The following is a 16478-nucleotide window of genomic DNA, read 5'->3' as shown; positions in this document are numbered from 1 at the left end:
TGCGGCCTGCTAACTACACAAATAAAAATTTTAATAATTAAACTGGAAATATGAAACGGGGGGGGGGGTTATTTAATCATGAGTTTATTTAACAGGAATAATGGTTTTGTTCAAGCTTATTCACAAACATGCAGCTTCCCTTTCATGTAACAAATGTGATGCAAACTGGTAAAACAGTTTAAAACAGTTTAATTGATTCTGAAGCTATGACGGCCAGCGATACCAAAGGAAACCCACAACCCAAATTAGCAGAAATGAAATGAAATAATGAAATGAGGCATTCCTGTCCATAACAAGCACATTTAGGGTTAAAATTACTTACAACAGAGAACATACAGACATCACATCTTCAACCATCCTAAGACAAGTAAGACAAAAGAGAGAGACAGACAGACAGAAGGAACTGACTGACACAAAGGAGACACTCCATTAATTGCATTTGTGGAAAATCACCACGGGTTGTTTCTGCTTCAGGAAACCCACACCTTGTCCTAAAACATTGGCAGCAAACCTTCCAAGGTCATAGATGAAATCAGGTGAACTAAAACACCCTGTTAAAATGCTTAAATCTGATCAATGAGACTTGCTGTTCTTGGATTATGCCCAACGTCTTTATCCAGGGGTGGGGAGAGAATTAGAGAGAATGTGTCTTTCCCCTCTAATCCAAATGCTTTCTTCTTCCATAAAAGCTACTTTTCAAAGCTGATATCTATCCCTGCCACTTCAAACACTAGCAGTGGGTTACCTTCACATGGTTCTGGGTGGCTTAGCTTAATTGCACGGGATGCATAAATGAGAAAGGGCACCAATAAGGTTTCAGGGAAAACAAATTGTGGTACTTAGTTGCCATTGACATAGACAAGCAATACTTGTAGAAAGTTGCAAAAGGGTGACAGTTGCAGTCACTTGTAACTTTCTTTTGAGCAGAGCATTCAGAGGGTGTGGGAGATGCCCATAGGCTGTTCCCCCCCCCCCCTCCGCTCAAGATTATCAGAAATGCTTTTCCTCATGCAGGAAGAAAGGAAGCTGGGATGAGAATTTTGAATTGGGGAAAAAATTGTGTGGGAAATTAAGCAGATACACCTCCCCCGCTGCTCCACTTAGGATTGCAACTTCCTGTGGCTATTTCCCCTTTTAAAAAAAGAACCCATTAACAGGAAGTTGCACACAAACACAAATGAGAATTTACTTAACCCTGCATTTAAAATATATACAACACACATCTACAAACGTCCTTATGAATCAGAGATAGGGAATCTGTAGGCCCTCCAGATGTTGCAGGATGGCGCCTCTCATCCTTGCTGACCAATGGCCATGCTTCCTAAGGCTGGTGGAAACCTGCTACACCTAGAGGTTCTCATCCCTGTTGTAAATCTTCATAGACCTTAGCTACTGTGGAATTTGAAATCTTGACAGCTCAACTTAAAAACACACACACACACACAAAACCAACTACTGTATTTTTTGTGTGACAAAAGGTGTGAAAATACAGCTTTACTCTCCTCAGTACTTGTCAGCCTGAATGCCATCTCTTTTCAGCAAGATGATTTTGAAAGCTGACACCACTCACATCAAAACAGATGTCCCCTGAGATGCTTCCCTGCCATCAAACAGCTTCCTAAGACTGAGATCTAAAATGGGGCACTGTTTTTGAAGCTAGATCAGCCTAGATGCTTTAAATTTTGGATAAAGGCCACTGGATCAACTGTTTAAAATGTTTGAATATTTAAAGTAGAAAGATACATGTAATATGTCCTCAACAGCAATTGGTTGATCCCTTAACTTTTCTTTCCTTTTCTTTTAACAGTAAATGTAAATAGAGCATATTTCACTTTGCTACTTGTAAGGAAGGCAGCTGGTTATAACTAAAACTGCTGTGTTAAAGAATGATGGACAAAAATCAGTGAAATATGATATGCACATATACTTTTATCTTGATTTAGCTACAGTTCTGGCATACGTGCAAATTGATGGTTTACCTATTTTAGTTAACAGCTTCCTGTCTTATTTTTCCTGTTTAAACTGGACAAAGATTGCAATGAATTCTTCAATATCTCTTATGAGACACAGCTTGCAAACTTCTCATTCACAAACATACATGACTTTGCAGAGTGATCAAGCAAGGTTTTGTTTGGCTGTAAATCCTCCTCAGTGCTGTCAGCAGGAGGCAAATCTTGGTGAAACTAACTAAAACACATAGATTAACCCTTTGGAAATGTAAAATGCCACAAAACATAAGCTATTGTATATTTTGCATACTGTGTGTAAGAATAGAAGCTTAGTGTCACAGTGGGATTCTGTAAGCAACAAAAAATATTGATAGACCCATCTCCTCACAGAGGCAGTATGAGGTTAGCAACATCAAATCTCCTAGCTGTTAACACCAGTGAACTAGTCTGACATTTGGCTTTTATTTGGGAGTCAGGGATTACTTCCTGGTCCATTCTTGTCTACTGCTGTATGGCAGCTTCAATGGCTAGTCTCCCTGTAGTTCTCTCTTTTGGACAAAGCCGAACACTGTAATGTCAGCTAAATCCACACTCAAGATCTCTCAGGTCACCAATTCAAGACCCACTGTGGAACAATTGTTCAAGCCCCTCTAAGGAAACATAATACAACATTCAAGGTGTGTGGAGCTATGGAAAAGAATTAAAAAGAAAGGTTGGGGTGTCCCAGAAAGGGTGCCATTTATCTTGCAAGACCCTGGAAACAGCAACCTTAAAGAAGCTGTATTCCTTAGAAAACAATAGGCTGCTCTCACAACTGTCTAATACTTTGAGTACGATGCACAGCTGTCTCTATGGTAAACTCAAATGGGAAAATGAGCTATGAATGGTCACATAGCATGGTCTATTGCAGTAACCAACAATATGAAAGCTAATGAGGAATGTAGGGAATCTGGTCACGGTCTGGGTAGGAGATTTCCCCAATGTACCCCGTCTTGAGTTCCAAGGTGGAAGAAAGGTGAAACATAAATGAAGTAAGAGTTAAAGAAGGTCTCACCCATAATCACACCTTGTACCATTAAAGAAATCACATTCTTATCACACTCTCCACTTTACCAAGCCCAAACATGTACCATCCCAAAATATTACACAGGCTTTATTTTGACAACCAGAGAACATTTTGTGCTTGAGGAGTTTCAGGGAATTCAAGGTACTTTTGAAATGTCATAATGTTTGATGCACACTCCATCATCTTCAAAAATCAAGGTTGCAGTCCTTTACACACTTAATCCCATTGAACTCAGCAGGGCTTTCTGTCCATTCACATTAAACCATAGTTTAAACTAAACCATGGTTTTAAAATGTGATGTGCAAACTAGCTATTTCTATTGCCAAACACACTATAATACAAATGTAATCACCAAAATGTTACCAACAGTTTCATATTTCATTAACAAAGGTAAAATCCCCATCTGAAACAATATCCTACTGTCTGAAGTGAAGCCTCCAGGAAGTATTCCTCCAAACCACTAACCCAAGAGCAGCTCTACTTAAAGAATGCCATGAACTCGCAAAACAGAATAAACTCACTTCAATCGCATTTGTGGTTTCTTGGTTAAACGATACATCTCCACACAATATGTCAGCCACGAAAACAAGCAGAACTACTCTGGAGAGAGACTGTCTTTTGATTATATGAACAGCCTCCTTCAAGTTCAATTCTGCATAAATTTTATCCACATGATTTAAGGCTTTACAGATTAGCCCTTAATCCTGAGAACAGTTCTTATTATTCCATTGAATTGATAAGCTGTATCACATACCACTGCCACATGCAATCTGGAAGAAAAGTATATGTATTTTATGAAAAATTATTTGAAGGTCCTTGCTGAGCATGATGGGATTCTGGATGAAACCCGTCTGAAAAGTATTGAAATTATCTCAGCTTTAACTGCAGGTCTGAGTACCCATCATTCATTTAAATGGAAGCAATTTCTGCCAGACACCTTAAATCTCATTGGACGCAGACATAGTTAAGGAGACAACTGTTCTCTGAAGTGGAACACCTTACACATTTGGCAAAATTAAAGCCTCATTTCTACATGCTGTGAAATGAACAGGGGTTGAGTTGCCAAGCCATATCAAAACCAATAGAGGAAGACCATAAAACAAAAGAGAACAAAATTGTAATGCTTCCAACACCAAAGATTGCTAGAGAAGGAGGCACTGAAGTAGCAATGAAAATAGTTCATCACTAGTTTTGTTTTCTTGTAATATACTCATAACACAACATGGTGCATAAATGTAAATACAGTCATACCTTGGAAGTCGAACGGAATCTGTTCCAGAAGTCCGTTCGACTTCCAAAACACTTGGAAACCAAAGCACAGCTTCTGATTGGTTGTAGGAAGCTCCTGTCAGATGTTCGGCTTCCAAAACAACGTTCAAAAACCAGAACACACACTTCCGCGTTTTGACGTTCAGGAGCCAATTTGTTTGGGAGCCAAGGCATTTGGGATCCAAGGTACGACTGTATAAGAAAGTGTAGAAGCACTATCATTTTGGCGGGGGGGGGGGGGATCTTATACGGCACATGAATTTTTCTACATTCTGACTTACGTCTTGAGTGGGGTCTTCTTCTTTTTTGCTGGTTTATTTAGGCTGTCCCCTTCCATTCCATTGATCTCGCTGGCATTAGCTGGTATCTCAAAGGAGGCTGGAGACTTTGTGGGAGAGCTAGCTACCTTCAAGGAAGGCTTGAAAGGGTCAACAGAGTCCTCACACACATCTGGATTGAAACTGTACGCCGCTGTTGTTTGCTGAGGCAATTTAGGAGAGTCTTGCATTTTGCAAGTGGAAGAAAACGGGTTGAAGTTGGGATCATCCCATTTGTCGATATCAAAAGTATAAGAGCCTTTGGGAACAGGAATCTCATTTGGATCCACAGGGGCCTTGGTTGGGGTGGTGGGGGCATTGTCAAGTTTCTCCCCAGCCTTTTTAGTCTTTGGCCTCCTCAGTGGCATTTTGGCACCAGGCTTTTTGCCCACTTTTTGGGGCAGAGGCGAGCCTTTGTGTTGCTCTTCGCCGCTGCCTTTTTCCTCAGAATAATTGAATTCCAGCCTCACAGATAAGCCTTTCACTGGAGGATCTTCCTGTCCCCCAGTGTCTGATGGGGTCACCTCCACAGCTTCCGGTGCCGTCGTAAGAGGTGGAGGTTTCTTGCTAGCAGGAGGAGAGTCCTGTATTTTGCTGTCTCCAGCACCAAATGTGCTAATCTCATCAACGTTAGTTGCGTCAAACGGACAAGCTGCTGCCTGGGCCTCAGAGGGCTCCTCTTTTTCGGCAGCAGTTTGGACAGGCTCTGGGCACTCAAGTTCTGTTGGCCCCAACCTCTCCTCAGACACTTTTTCTTCACTTGAGGCAACGGAATCTTGGTTGATGTCAGATGATTCTGGCTCTTTCACCGGTGGGACATCTGGAGGTTTTTTGGCCAACTGTTTTTTCTTTAAGGAAGCTGGCCTAGGCTTCTTTGTGCGCTTAAGAGTACTGGAAGCACTGCTTGAACCGGTACAAAACGTATCTGTTGCTGAACCTGCTGCCTCGCTATTGCCAAGAAAAGATGATCCATCAAAATCACCAGCTTGCAAGCTAAGGGACCGAGACAAAGTCGACCTGGAAATTGGAACGGAGTCTGTGGATTTTCTTCGAACATGTGACTTGGTGTCACAGCTTCTTGTGTCCAGAGAGCTGGAGTCAGCAGTTTGCAAAGAATCTGCAACTTCGATACTATCAAAGTCTAAGTTGTAAGTCCCGCTACTAGCGATGGGCTTGTCCTCATCAAAAACAGTAGAAAATGAGTGGGGAGGAGGATGGAGTGGACTTTCTTCGACCGATTCACTATGTGAAACATCAGCTACTGAGACTGTATCCGAACAAAACCCTAGGGGGGGAAAGGAGAAAGTGATCCGTCAGGAAGGTCTAACTTCAAATAGCTATTGGGTGGGTACACTATTATCTCTACACAATCATATATTGCAGCTGCACCTACATGGGCAGAAACAATTACATTTCTACTTCCATTCTACCGCCAAGCAGAAAATAGGGCATAAAGAACAAATTGCTAATGGTGATTACTAGCTGTCAACATTTGAACATCCAGTGGATAAGATGCCCAAGTTTTCCCTTCAACATTCTGGCAATTATTTTACTCTGCATGGGGTCCAATGAAGCCCATTGGACCCCATGCAGTGCAAAGCCAGAAGAGTATTAACAACTTATTTCAATATTCCAGTAAGCAATTGTGGTTATGTGAATATAGCTGCAGATTAAACTTTCGGTTTCATTTATTTACATGGAAAAGATGACAAAACTTAAAGAAATTTGAGGGTTAACATAGGGTCTAAATTCAACTGAAAGAAGTGAAAAGGACAGATGGAAGTTTTAGCCAGGGCACAGTTTGTGGGCAGATGAAGCAGCAGCAGCCTTGCTAAAGCTCAGCAGGTCTAGGGCAAGACCTACCGTAAGCTAAGGGGTCAATGCCACTTTAGAGTTCCATGATGGATGAGAGGTGCAATATAAGTGTACTAAATAAATTAAATAAATTGCATGCAGCTGCCTGCCTGCTAAAATGGTTTGCTGCCACTTTTATTCATTCACAATTATTGGCAGCTTAACACGTTTCTTAAACAATATCTTAAACCCTGCTTTTGTGAAAGTTAGGCTACAAATGGTGGAAGCCTCCATTTGAGCCAAGACAAGCTTGAATTGGGGCCTGATTCAAATTGGGGCCATTTTATATGAAAGATACCGTGTATTTGGAAACACACCCATCCTGCCCCTTTTGAAAACCTGCTCAATCGTTAAAAACATTATTTGACAAAACAGCCATTATTATAATATGAAGGACGAGTATTAAACACTAGTCATTTTCTTGCCCAGACTTGTTACTTAATTAAGTCTTCCCCCTTCAAAATTATTTCCAAAAGTGTGATCATCAAAGAAAAAAACAGAAAAAAACAGTGATTAGATCAGTAGAGTATCTCATTCCTTCCCCACTGTGTGAAGTATATTTAAGAACCACAAAGCTGAATTATGGGATAGATGAGACCTATGTGGAATCAGTGTATATATCTGAAGAATTATCAGAGTCATATAGAGCAGCTTTTGCATACTTTATACATCATGTTCATAAGAACTAAAGGCCAACAGAATGTCAGGAAGGAAGCTTAGGCCTCCCTCTGATAGGCTAGATCCTCATTTATTTATTTTTTTAAAAAGAATGTTTTAAATCATTTCCACGGGATGGTTAGGGGAAAACAAGCCTTAAGTCTTGCATTTTACTCCTGCAATGTGGGTATATACTAAGATCATAAATAGAGAATTTAGCAGGAAGATAAACACAAAGAAGATTTCACAGGGCTGAAACTGATGGAAGGGCACAGGTCACAGTTATCGGTCCAGACAATGTGGAACTGCTGTACACATGATAGCATATGTGAGAGGGACAGGAACTCTGGAATTTTGCTCAAAAAAGATGCCAAACTGTGCACTCAGAAAAATGTGCCAAACTACACATGAAGCCCATGACCATGTTCTCCCATGCATTTGTACATTCTAAAATACAGAAGCAGTTGTTGTAAGTTCACATTATTCTGCACACAAAAAGAATCCAAGTTTCCCATCAAACCCATCGTTAATAGGGTTGATGTGGCTTGATGCAAGGGTGATTTTCCCACTCTGAGGGTTGTGTTTGGCTCTGCTCTTGTTGTGTGCTTTTTAATTAGAGTTACTCTTGCCAGCTGAGCTGCTGTTCATTTTTCACACGATGAGCTCATTTTTGGACACTGATCCAGCTCCTTTTTAAGGAGAACCTAACAGATCCGTGTAGCTGCTCTGCTTTAATTTAAATGTACACAATGCAATGCAGCTCAATTTTTAGCATACCCACAGTAAGTCTACAGACCTTGGCCCCAAGTAAGCATGCATGGGATTGTAATCATGTAGCATGATCCTAGGCACACTTACTCAGAAATAATTCCTTCTGTGTTCAATAGAACCTACTCAAACAGTGAGGCCTTGGGCTACTATCCTATGTAGCTATCTATCTGGGAGTACATTTACTGAATTTAATAGGACTTATTTCTAAGGAGATATGCATAGAATTGTGTTATTAGTAAAGCAACGCAATTTGAATGATTTAAATCAGGTACATTGACTTAAATAGTGCTCTAGATATGGAGTGGGCTAAACAAATATTAAATGGTATCAGCAGTCACGACACCTGTGCCAACCTGCCAGCTGCTACAGTGCTGCTGCTTTCTAGGATTGGAATAGGGTGGGGTGGCAGCAACGGCAGGAGAACACTTGTGCCCAGTGCCTTCCTGGTGCTCCTCTCCCTTTGCTGGCCCCCTGCCCCACCACTGTCTGGGCGAATGGGAAGGGGGACAGTGGCAAAGACCCACCTTCTGGGCAACTACTTCTTTCCACATGTTTGCTGATGCACTCAAAAGAACTTTTTAAGGCAGGACTTCCCCTTGTAGAAGCCTTGATGCTTTTCTTCAGCAAGACTTGTTCTTTGATACTTGATCAAATAACCTTTAATAATGCTCTTCGCCAGTTTGCCAATAAAGGATGTTAGGCTAACTGAACTGTACTTTCCTGGATCCCCTTTAAAAAATCAGTGTTGGCTACCCCGAAATGAAGACCAATTTTAAGCTACATATTTTTGTTAGAACATAAGCAATTTAACACTTCAATTCTTTAACATCCCTGGGTGGGTGTTTTCTTTCTTTCTGCATTATTTAGTCAGCTGACACAGGGGTGCAAGCCCCAAGTCCTGAATCGCTAAATGTCTTTTTACCCTCGCTCCCTTTCTGAAATCCATCTGTTGTGGCTCATACATTTATAACTTATCTTCTCATGGCCAGAAATGTTAGGAGGAACCTTTACTGAGGATAATGAGTGAATTAATATGTAATGGTATTTCCGGACAGCAGCTTATCAGCCTGGATAGCTCAGTTGGTTAGAGTGTGGTGCTGAAAAAGCCAAGGTTGCAATTTTGATCCCTGTATGGAACAGCTGCATATTTCTGCATTGGACTAGATGATTCTCAGGGCCTCTTCCAACGCTACAATTCTATGATTCTGTGATTAAGCCATAGTTTAACATAAGCTTTGTCCTTGGCTTACCACTCATGGTTGGTTTGGAGGAAACAAACCCTGATCCCGGGCTTCCACAGGGCAAGCCAGACTGTGGCTTGTTTCCTCCCTTACACAGTCAGCAGCGTGAGAGGAGCGAAGCGTGTATATGCATTAAATCATACTTTTTGTTAAACTATGGATTAACCTAATGCAAGAGTGAGTGACAATTTTGGCATGGCAAGCCAGGTCCTTTTCACTCCTCTGTGAGCCAACTTTGACAATGGGTGGAAACTATCCTCCAGACGATCACCCAATGACCTTATGACATCAAATGGTTGACAGGTAAGCTGTGCTGCCCCACCTGTCCAAGTACCTTGCTCAGTGCTTTCCAACTGCCTGACAACCAGCTTAGAGAGCACCAAATTTGGTCCAAACCAGCTGAGCTGTTCCCCATTCCTGCCAGATGAAACAGGCAAAAATGTTCCTTCTCAAACCATTCCCCCACACTCACAACAAGCTACTCAAATTATTACTAAAAAAAAGAAGATACAAATCGCCCAATTCTATAAGTCATCTACTAGCCTATTCCAGAGTCATTCACAGTGTATGTAACTACAGCTTTAGGAGTGCATGCAAGGCTTAGAAAATGTGGGCTTTTGTTAACTATAGCATTTTGACACTACCGTAAGAACCCTGTGACATGTATTAATGTAAAGAGGAAAATCTGGCAGAAGGGCTATTGCAGGGAGCCTCGAATGATCAAACAATGCAGCTTTGTGGCTATAGAAAGCTTCTTTACACCCTAGCCTTTTGACACCAGAATTGAGTCAGAAATGAAAGGAATGTTGCCCTTTAACTTCAAAGCAGACTCAACAAAGGCGTTTTGCTGCTCATGACATTTAATTGCAGAGGCTGGAGTTTTGCTGTTGCATTAAGGAACATATACATCTTACACATAGAGTCTGGCAAAGACCATACTGGACTTTGCGAACTGAGATGGTCACCAGGGCAAAAATATGAGTTCGTCAAATGCTGAAAGTACAATTTATATTTCTCAATTTCATGCTAACTTTTGTGGTGCCTTTTTGCATCAAGAGCTTTGCAACAGAGCTGCCTTCAACGTGTGGCTCCAAGTGGGCATGCCTGAGATTAAGAGTCTTATGCTGTACGGACTGCGCTATTAAACCTATTTAACCAGTAATAGGAGATCCTCCAAAAGGACCACAGGTAAAGGTAAAAAATAGGAGTGTTATAAAACATAACTGAAACATGAAAACTTCGCGCTTTGTAGAGCAAGTCCAGGCTACTTCCTTTATCTCAGGAGAATTTTCAAAGTATACAACTATGAATATAGTACAGTGCATTATAGTAACTACAGGCAGAGGCACTTTCCCCTCAGGGTGGGCAGGTGGAATGAGAGGAGAGGGGGACTGAAGAAAAAGAGACAGAGGGGAAGCAAAAAAGGATGTGAAAAACCAGGGAGTTTAGAATGAATTACAGTCTAGTTCTGTAATTAAAGACTGCACTCCAAATCCTATTTAGCATATGTGATCTTCCTTCCTCATTTACATTCCTCTGGCAAATGGGGGAAATTAACTCCTTTTTTGTTCAGATAACAATAAATACAAAGCTACGTGAAACAGGGAAAAGACAAACGAAAAGCAGGGGGTGGTATGTACATCCTGCTGGAAAATCCCAATAGTAAAAGGCCTCTGCATGTCTTTCTTGTAGTAATCATGTAAAATGTGAACAAATGATGCTGATCCTTAAAAAAGCCTGTGCACACACATCAAGGAGATGTGACCAAATCATGTACAGCTGCCTGCTTTGACTAGTTTATCCTGACTTCCTTGAGCTTTATAGAGAAAACTAAGGATATCTGACTAAGACCATTAGCCTTCTCCCATATCCCAAGCAACTGAGATGTGCACAGACATTCAGCACTACCTTCTTGAGTGGCTTCTACTGATATCAGAGGTTTGCTGCTGGAATAAAGAGCTCAACAGTGAGCCCACAATTTCCGGTGCCTTATCTTTACAGCCACAGCTTGGTGGTTCTAAGTAGGAGATACCAAAATTACTGTCCTAGGGCTTCACAAGTTGGTATAAGCTTGTACAACACACAAAATACTAGTAGTGTAGTCTGTGGATGCTGTGCTGCAAGAAAATATGCAGGGACTGACTCCTTAGCCTCTATTCTGTATATCTACTGAACAAGCCAAGTAGTGAGTAGGTGGAGTCCCATAGTGGATTAAAATAGTATAATAGCTTAGAGACCATATAGTCAGTGTGGCACAAAAGGGATGGGAGGAGAACTCCAGTTCAACAGAAAAACCAGCAGCTGGCTTCATAGTGTTACCCTCAGGGGTGCAGCATGAACTCAGGTTTCTTTTAGAAGGGGTTCACAGAAGGTTTGTGCCAAATTTGTGATATATGATTTATTTAAACATATATACAGGCTGAGCAAAAGATGGAGGTTTATACCATTAACACTCCAACAGATCTAGCAGAAGGAGCTATGCCCTGGTGACCAAAATACTCTGAGAAGCCCATCCCATGCATTGTATAATTGTTACCTGTGTCCTCGGATAGAAGCTGAGGTCTTACTTCCTGTTCCTCTATGTCAAACACTGCAACTTCCGGTGGTGGTGGTGGTAGCACGGGTGCAGCCTTCACGGGAGTTGTAGATTCTGGTGTCTCAAAGGCTTCTTCAGAGTCTGAACTCCTGGACACAAACAAACAAATACAGGTGTAAAAAAAGAAAAGGGGGGGGGGAAAGGGGACATACAGGCTACTTCTTCAAAATCACCTGCACAAAACAGAACGCAACAAACGATACTTGGAAAACGCAGAGAGCTCTATTTGAGGCCCGAATACCTCTGCATTTCTCAGAGATATTGAGCTTCCTTGCAGCATGATTTCTGGAACAGAATATCATGTTTCCAGGTTCACCCTGAAGAAATACTGACATGAAAGATGTCAAGGCGTCACAAAAGCAAACATGCACACAGGATAAAGAAAACACTGCCTGGAAAAGCCTGCCTTTTCAACATAAAGGAGGCTTCAGCCCAGGCAAACTAAAACAATGCCAATGGGACCTTTCAATGAGATGTTGGAATTTTCCTTGGCACAAGCGCAAGCAAACCTAATAAGGAAATACCCTTAAGAGAGTTGCATAAAGCTCTTTTAAATCCCGGTTCAATCTACCTTGATATGCAGCAGAGTGTGAGTTCCTACAAAACAAGAGAACACAGGCTTTGAGTAACATTGGGTGCTGCCTAGCCTTTCACATGGGGAGGGGGGGAGTCACCATTTAGGGAGATGGGGAATTCCCATTTTTCACACTAGCCTCCTTACTTCATACCACAAATGCTATCTTTATTTCCAGCTCACTCGCAAGTTGTGTACTATCCATAGCTATTCAGGCCAATTAAACAAATTCCTTTCCTTAAACTGGGAGAGAGGGGCCTGATTGCACTTCCCTGGTGATACTGTAGCTAGAATCACAACAAATGTTATTAATGCATGCTGCTCTTCTATAATTAAACTTAAAATATTTTCAAAAGCAGATTGATGGATCTTCCTGAATCTTGTTTCCCCTCCACCAACCCTCCTCCTGCCAAAACCTCTGTGCCCATTTCACTATCTGAAAGGATACCCCATCTCCCTTCAGAATTCTTTCATTCAAGGTCTTATTTTTAATCTATGTACCCTGCTATACAGTTTATCCAGATCACACTTCCACCAAACACATTGTCCCAAACTTAGACTGTATACACACCATATGTTTAAAGCACCCCTCCAAAAAAGAACCCTGGGAATTGTTGTTTACCCCTCAAAGAACTACAACTCCCAGAAACCCTAACAAACTACAGTTCCCAGGATTCTTTGGAGGAAAAATGTACTTTGAGTGTACAGGAGGTAGGCAGCCTAATAATAATTAGTAACAATAATCCAGAAGGAATATGATGACAGCAAACAAGAGAAATACGAGGATGCAAAGTGGAGCCAACGTTATCATATGCGAAGCAGAACAGAAACATTGATATAATAAAGATGTGATGGATTAATGAGGATGGTGAAATACAAAGGCCTACAATAACAAAATTTAAATAAGCAGACAATCGACTGAGGATGTAGTCTTTCTAGAATTAAAGCTGAATGGATATTGTTTCCTTTAATGAACTGGAATGGGATGGGTAACACTGGAATACAAATATATATAAATGGAGATTATATATATGTGTATGGATATTTTTTAAAAATCCAAACAATGTAGCACGCTATTGCCTTGAAAACTGCTTAGGCAAGCATTTCAGCTAGTCAAATGGCAGCTTTTCCTTCTGGCCTTTGATAAAATGAATTTAATGGTGTGACAGTTTCCTGAAAGACAGGACTAGGGCTGACTTGCCTATTTCCAGGGATTCGCTGCATGGCTTGGAGACTGTAGTCTCCGCTGCTTCTCACAGCTGTCCACATCCAACGCGTCCACTGCATGGGGGACAAAATTTGCCATGAGGTGAAAGCCATTTCCTCCTGAGGAAGCAGTCTAGAAGCCGTCCAGATAGATGCACAGGAGAGAAGATGAAGGTCTTCCCTGACTTCGCCAGACTCAAAAGGAAAGCGCGCAGATCCTTGCAAAGCAGCAAATTGCTAGATTCACAAGAGAGGGTTTCTCTTAAAGTGACGAAGAGCAACTGCTGGATTTGCATTCCTATTACATTCACTTAAATCGCTTTCTCCGCGTACAATAAAGCCTGTGTGGGTGGCGAGTGAAAAGCCCCCAGTGTTGCTCCTGACAGCTCAAGTGGTTTGATGGACCGGATTCGCTTCTGTTATCTCTGCAGAATGCCAATGAGGTTTTAGTCTTCCTGACTACAATGGGAAACAGCATGCAGCTGCTTAGAACATACCTTTCTCTCTGGAACTTATTTGCCTATTACTACACCTGGAGGCAGCCAAATGATTTCTACTAAATACTGTTCCCCGGTTATTATTTTTCTGCCACGCTTGTTGCAAATAAAGTTATCTCTAGCCAGGGACGGGGACACCAACATGCACAAATGCTTTTGACAGAAACACTCCAGCAGACTATTATTGCTTCCCCAAACACGTCCTTTGTCTGCAGGTTCAATCCAAGTCTATGAAGCGTGCAAAGGCATCAGTTGCTGTTTTCATTGTTATTATTGCGTCTAACCTATGCCCATCCCCTGCCCCACTTCCCAATGCATTAAGGCTGTGAATCAGTGTGAACAAAGAGCTTCTGCAAAAGAAAAATAAAATCCACAGGTCTTGGCAAAGAACTCCTGTGGGGACATTTCAATCTCTTGAAATATCACGGGTGAAAACTATGTTGACTCTAGCATGATTGGGGTTCACCTCGCTGCCCTCCACTAAATCAGGAAAAAGAAAGCATTTCTGCTGGAACAGGGGGGGAAACCCTACATTGTTGTTGCCGATAAAAATAGGGTTGTTGTTTTTTATAAAAAATGCAGTTTTCATTAGGGATGCTTCATATTAGTGTCCAGCATACATAGTCTCCAGCATACATAGTATTATAATAATAATATTATTATATTATTATAATATTATTATATTATTATTATTATATATATTATTATATTATTATATATATTATTATATTATTTGCTTTCGTAGATTTTCACGGGTACAGGAATGCAGGTTTTGGTGTCCTCGGGTGTCTTCCCGTGTAAAAGTTGGGGTGTCTAGGCGACGTTTCGACGAGGTCTCACTCGTCATCTTCAGGCTGGTGCTTTCGGCTTCTTGTTACTGGAACAGAGCAGGATCTCAGTGTTTGAGTTCCTATAAATACTGTTGAGGAGGTGTGGTGTATAGCCTCCAATGTTCTGGGCAGAGAGGAGGTTCCCAGGCTAGTGTGCCTTTTCTTCTTTTGTTCCTTAATTACTTGAGGGATATCTTGAGTGATTTCTTGAGTGATTTCCTGAATCCCACTTAGGTGGGTCATTAGGTGTGGATTAGTTGCTAAAGCCTTCGTGTCTTGAACTCTTGAACTTTGTGAAGAGTTTTTCTGAGAAGATGGCTGTACTGCACTTGGTTGTGCTCTGGCTTGGCTTCGTGTATAGGGGCGAGCTGTGGTTTTGTGGCCTGTGCCAGCCAGATCTGTGTAGGGATTGCAGGGGGGTGCAGCATCCGGAGGTGCCACCCTGGTTTGGCTACTGGATGGTGTCTGTAATTTATCTGTGGAGAGGGTCTGGGTTTGGGTCTGGTGTGGTTGATTGGTGATGGCGTTCTGTGTGCCTCTGGATCTGGTGTCAGATTTTGTGGGGAGGGCTAATTTCCAGATGTCTGGCAAGCGGGATGTGTCGTCACGCTTGTTCATGTTGTGAGGGTGTTTCTCTATCTCGATGGCTTCCATGATTATTCTCTTGTGGTGATGTTCCATGTTAAAGAGCAATTTGGAATCTGCAAAATTAATTTCGTGTCCTGTTTCTTTCATGTGTTGGAAAAGAGAGGAAGTTTTTTCTTCTTTTTTGACGGCATTCTTGTGTTCTGCGATCCGTGCATTTATTCGTCTGTTTGTTTGTCCAATGTACGTGGCTGGGCAGACTTTGCAGGGTATTTCATAGACCCCTTGGTTTTCCAACTGAATTTTATCCTTGGGGTTTCTGAGGATATTGGCTATTTTTTGGTTGGTGCAAAAGGCTGTTTTGATATTGTGTTTATGGAGGATTTTGCTAATTTTATCTGTAGTGCCCTTGATATAAGGAAGGAGGGCTATGCCATTGTTTTCTTCTGTGTCTTGGTTTTTGGGGGGTGTTTCTTTATATATTATTATTATATTATTATTATATTATTATTATTATAGTAATAATAATATTAGTCTCCAGCATACATGGGCTGACCAGCTCAATATCCTGTTTCAAACACTTGCCAGTAATGTGTGGTTCAAAAATGGCACATTTATTGCACCCTTTATTTCACCAAACTACTTTGTTTAGAATTTGTTTTTAAGAGGCTGCAACATCTGAACTGTCCAGTCATTGTGCTCTTACTTGTACTGAGGACACGCCACAAAATCCAACTAACATGACTGAGATGCATTACTTATTCATTATTGGCTCCTGGAAGCTTGAGCCATTCCCTCCCTCTCCAAGAGCAGTGACAGCATGAACTCAGCAGCAGATCTATGAAGAGGCAAGGTGAAAATGTTGCCTCAGATGTCAACACAGTCCAATGGCGCACCGCTCTCCACCAGAAATCAAACAGGCACAAGACTAAAATTCAGTTGGTGGGTAATGTGGAAGGTCACCATTTGGATTTTCATTTAGTTTACTTAAAATCAACTATAAAATACAATTCTGTTCCAAAAATACTATCTATCTATCTAATACATTGTGTATTTATACAGACAC

General features: G+C 41.4%; 1 protein-coding gene across 39 annotated transcripts in view; it reads right to left on the bottom strand.

Annotated features, from left to right (window-relative positions):
* The window catches only part of TACC2 (transforming acidic coiled-coil containing protein 2), a 156915-nt gene that overhangs the window by 35002 nt on the left and 105435 nt on the right, over window positions 1–16478 (bottom strand). For all 39 annotated transcript variants that reach the window (XM_083439538.1, XM_083439530.1, XM_083439565.1 and 36 more), the window contains 2 exons: window positions 11661–11809; window positions 4566–5886 (listed from right to left, as the gene is read on the bottom strand). In XM_083439538.1, the coding sequence (XP_083295664.1) occupies window positions 4566–5886; window positions 11661–11809 (1470 nt within the window). The remainder of the gene's footprint in view (window positions 1–4565; window positions 5887–11660; window positions 11810–16478) is intronic.

The sequence above is a fragment of the Podarcis tiliguerta genome (assembly GCF_965153285.1).
Source record: "Podarcis tiliguerta genome assembly, chromosome: 5".
In the NCBI taxonomy this organism is placed as follows: Eukaryota; Metazoa; Chordata; class Lepidosauria; order Squamata; family Lacertidae; genus Podarcis; species Podarcis tiliguerta.
The sequence above is the reverse complement of the archived record's forward strand: the minus strand, read 5'-3'. Positions and strand labels throughout refer to the sequence as shown.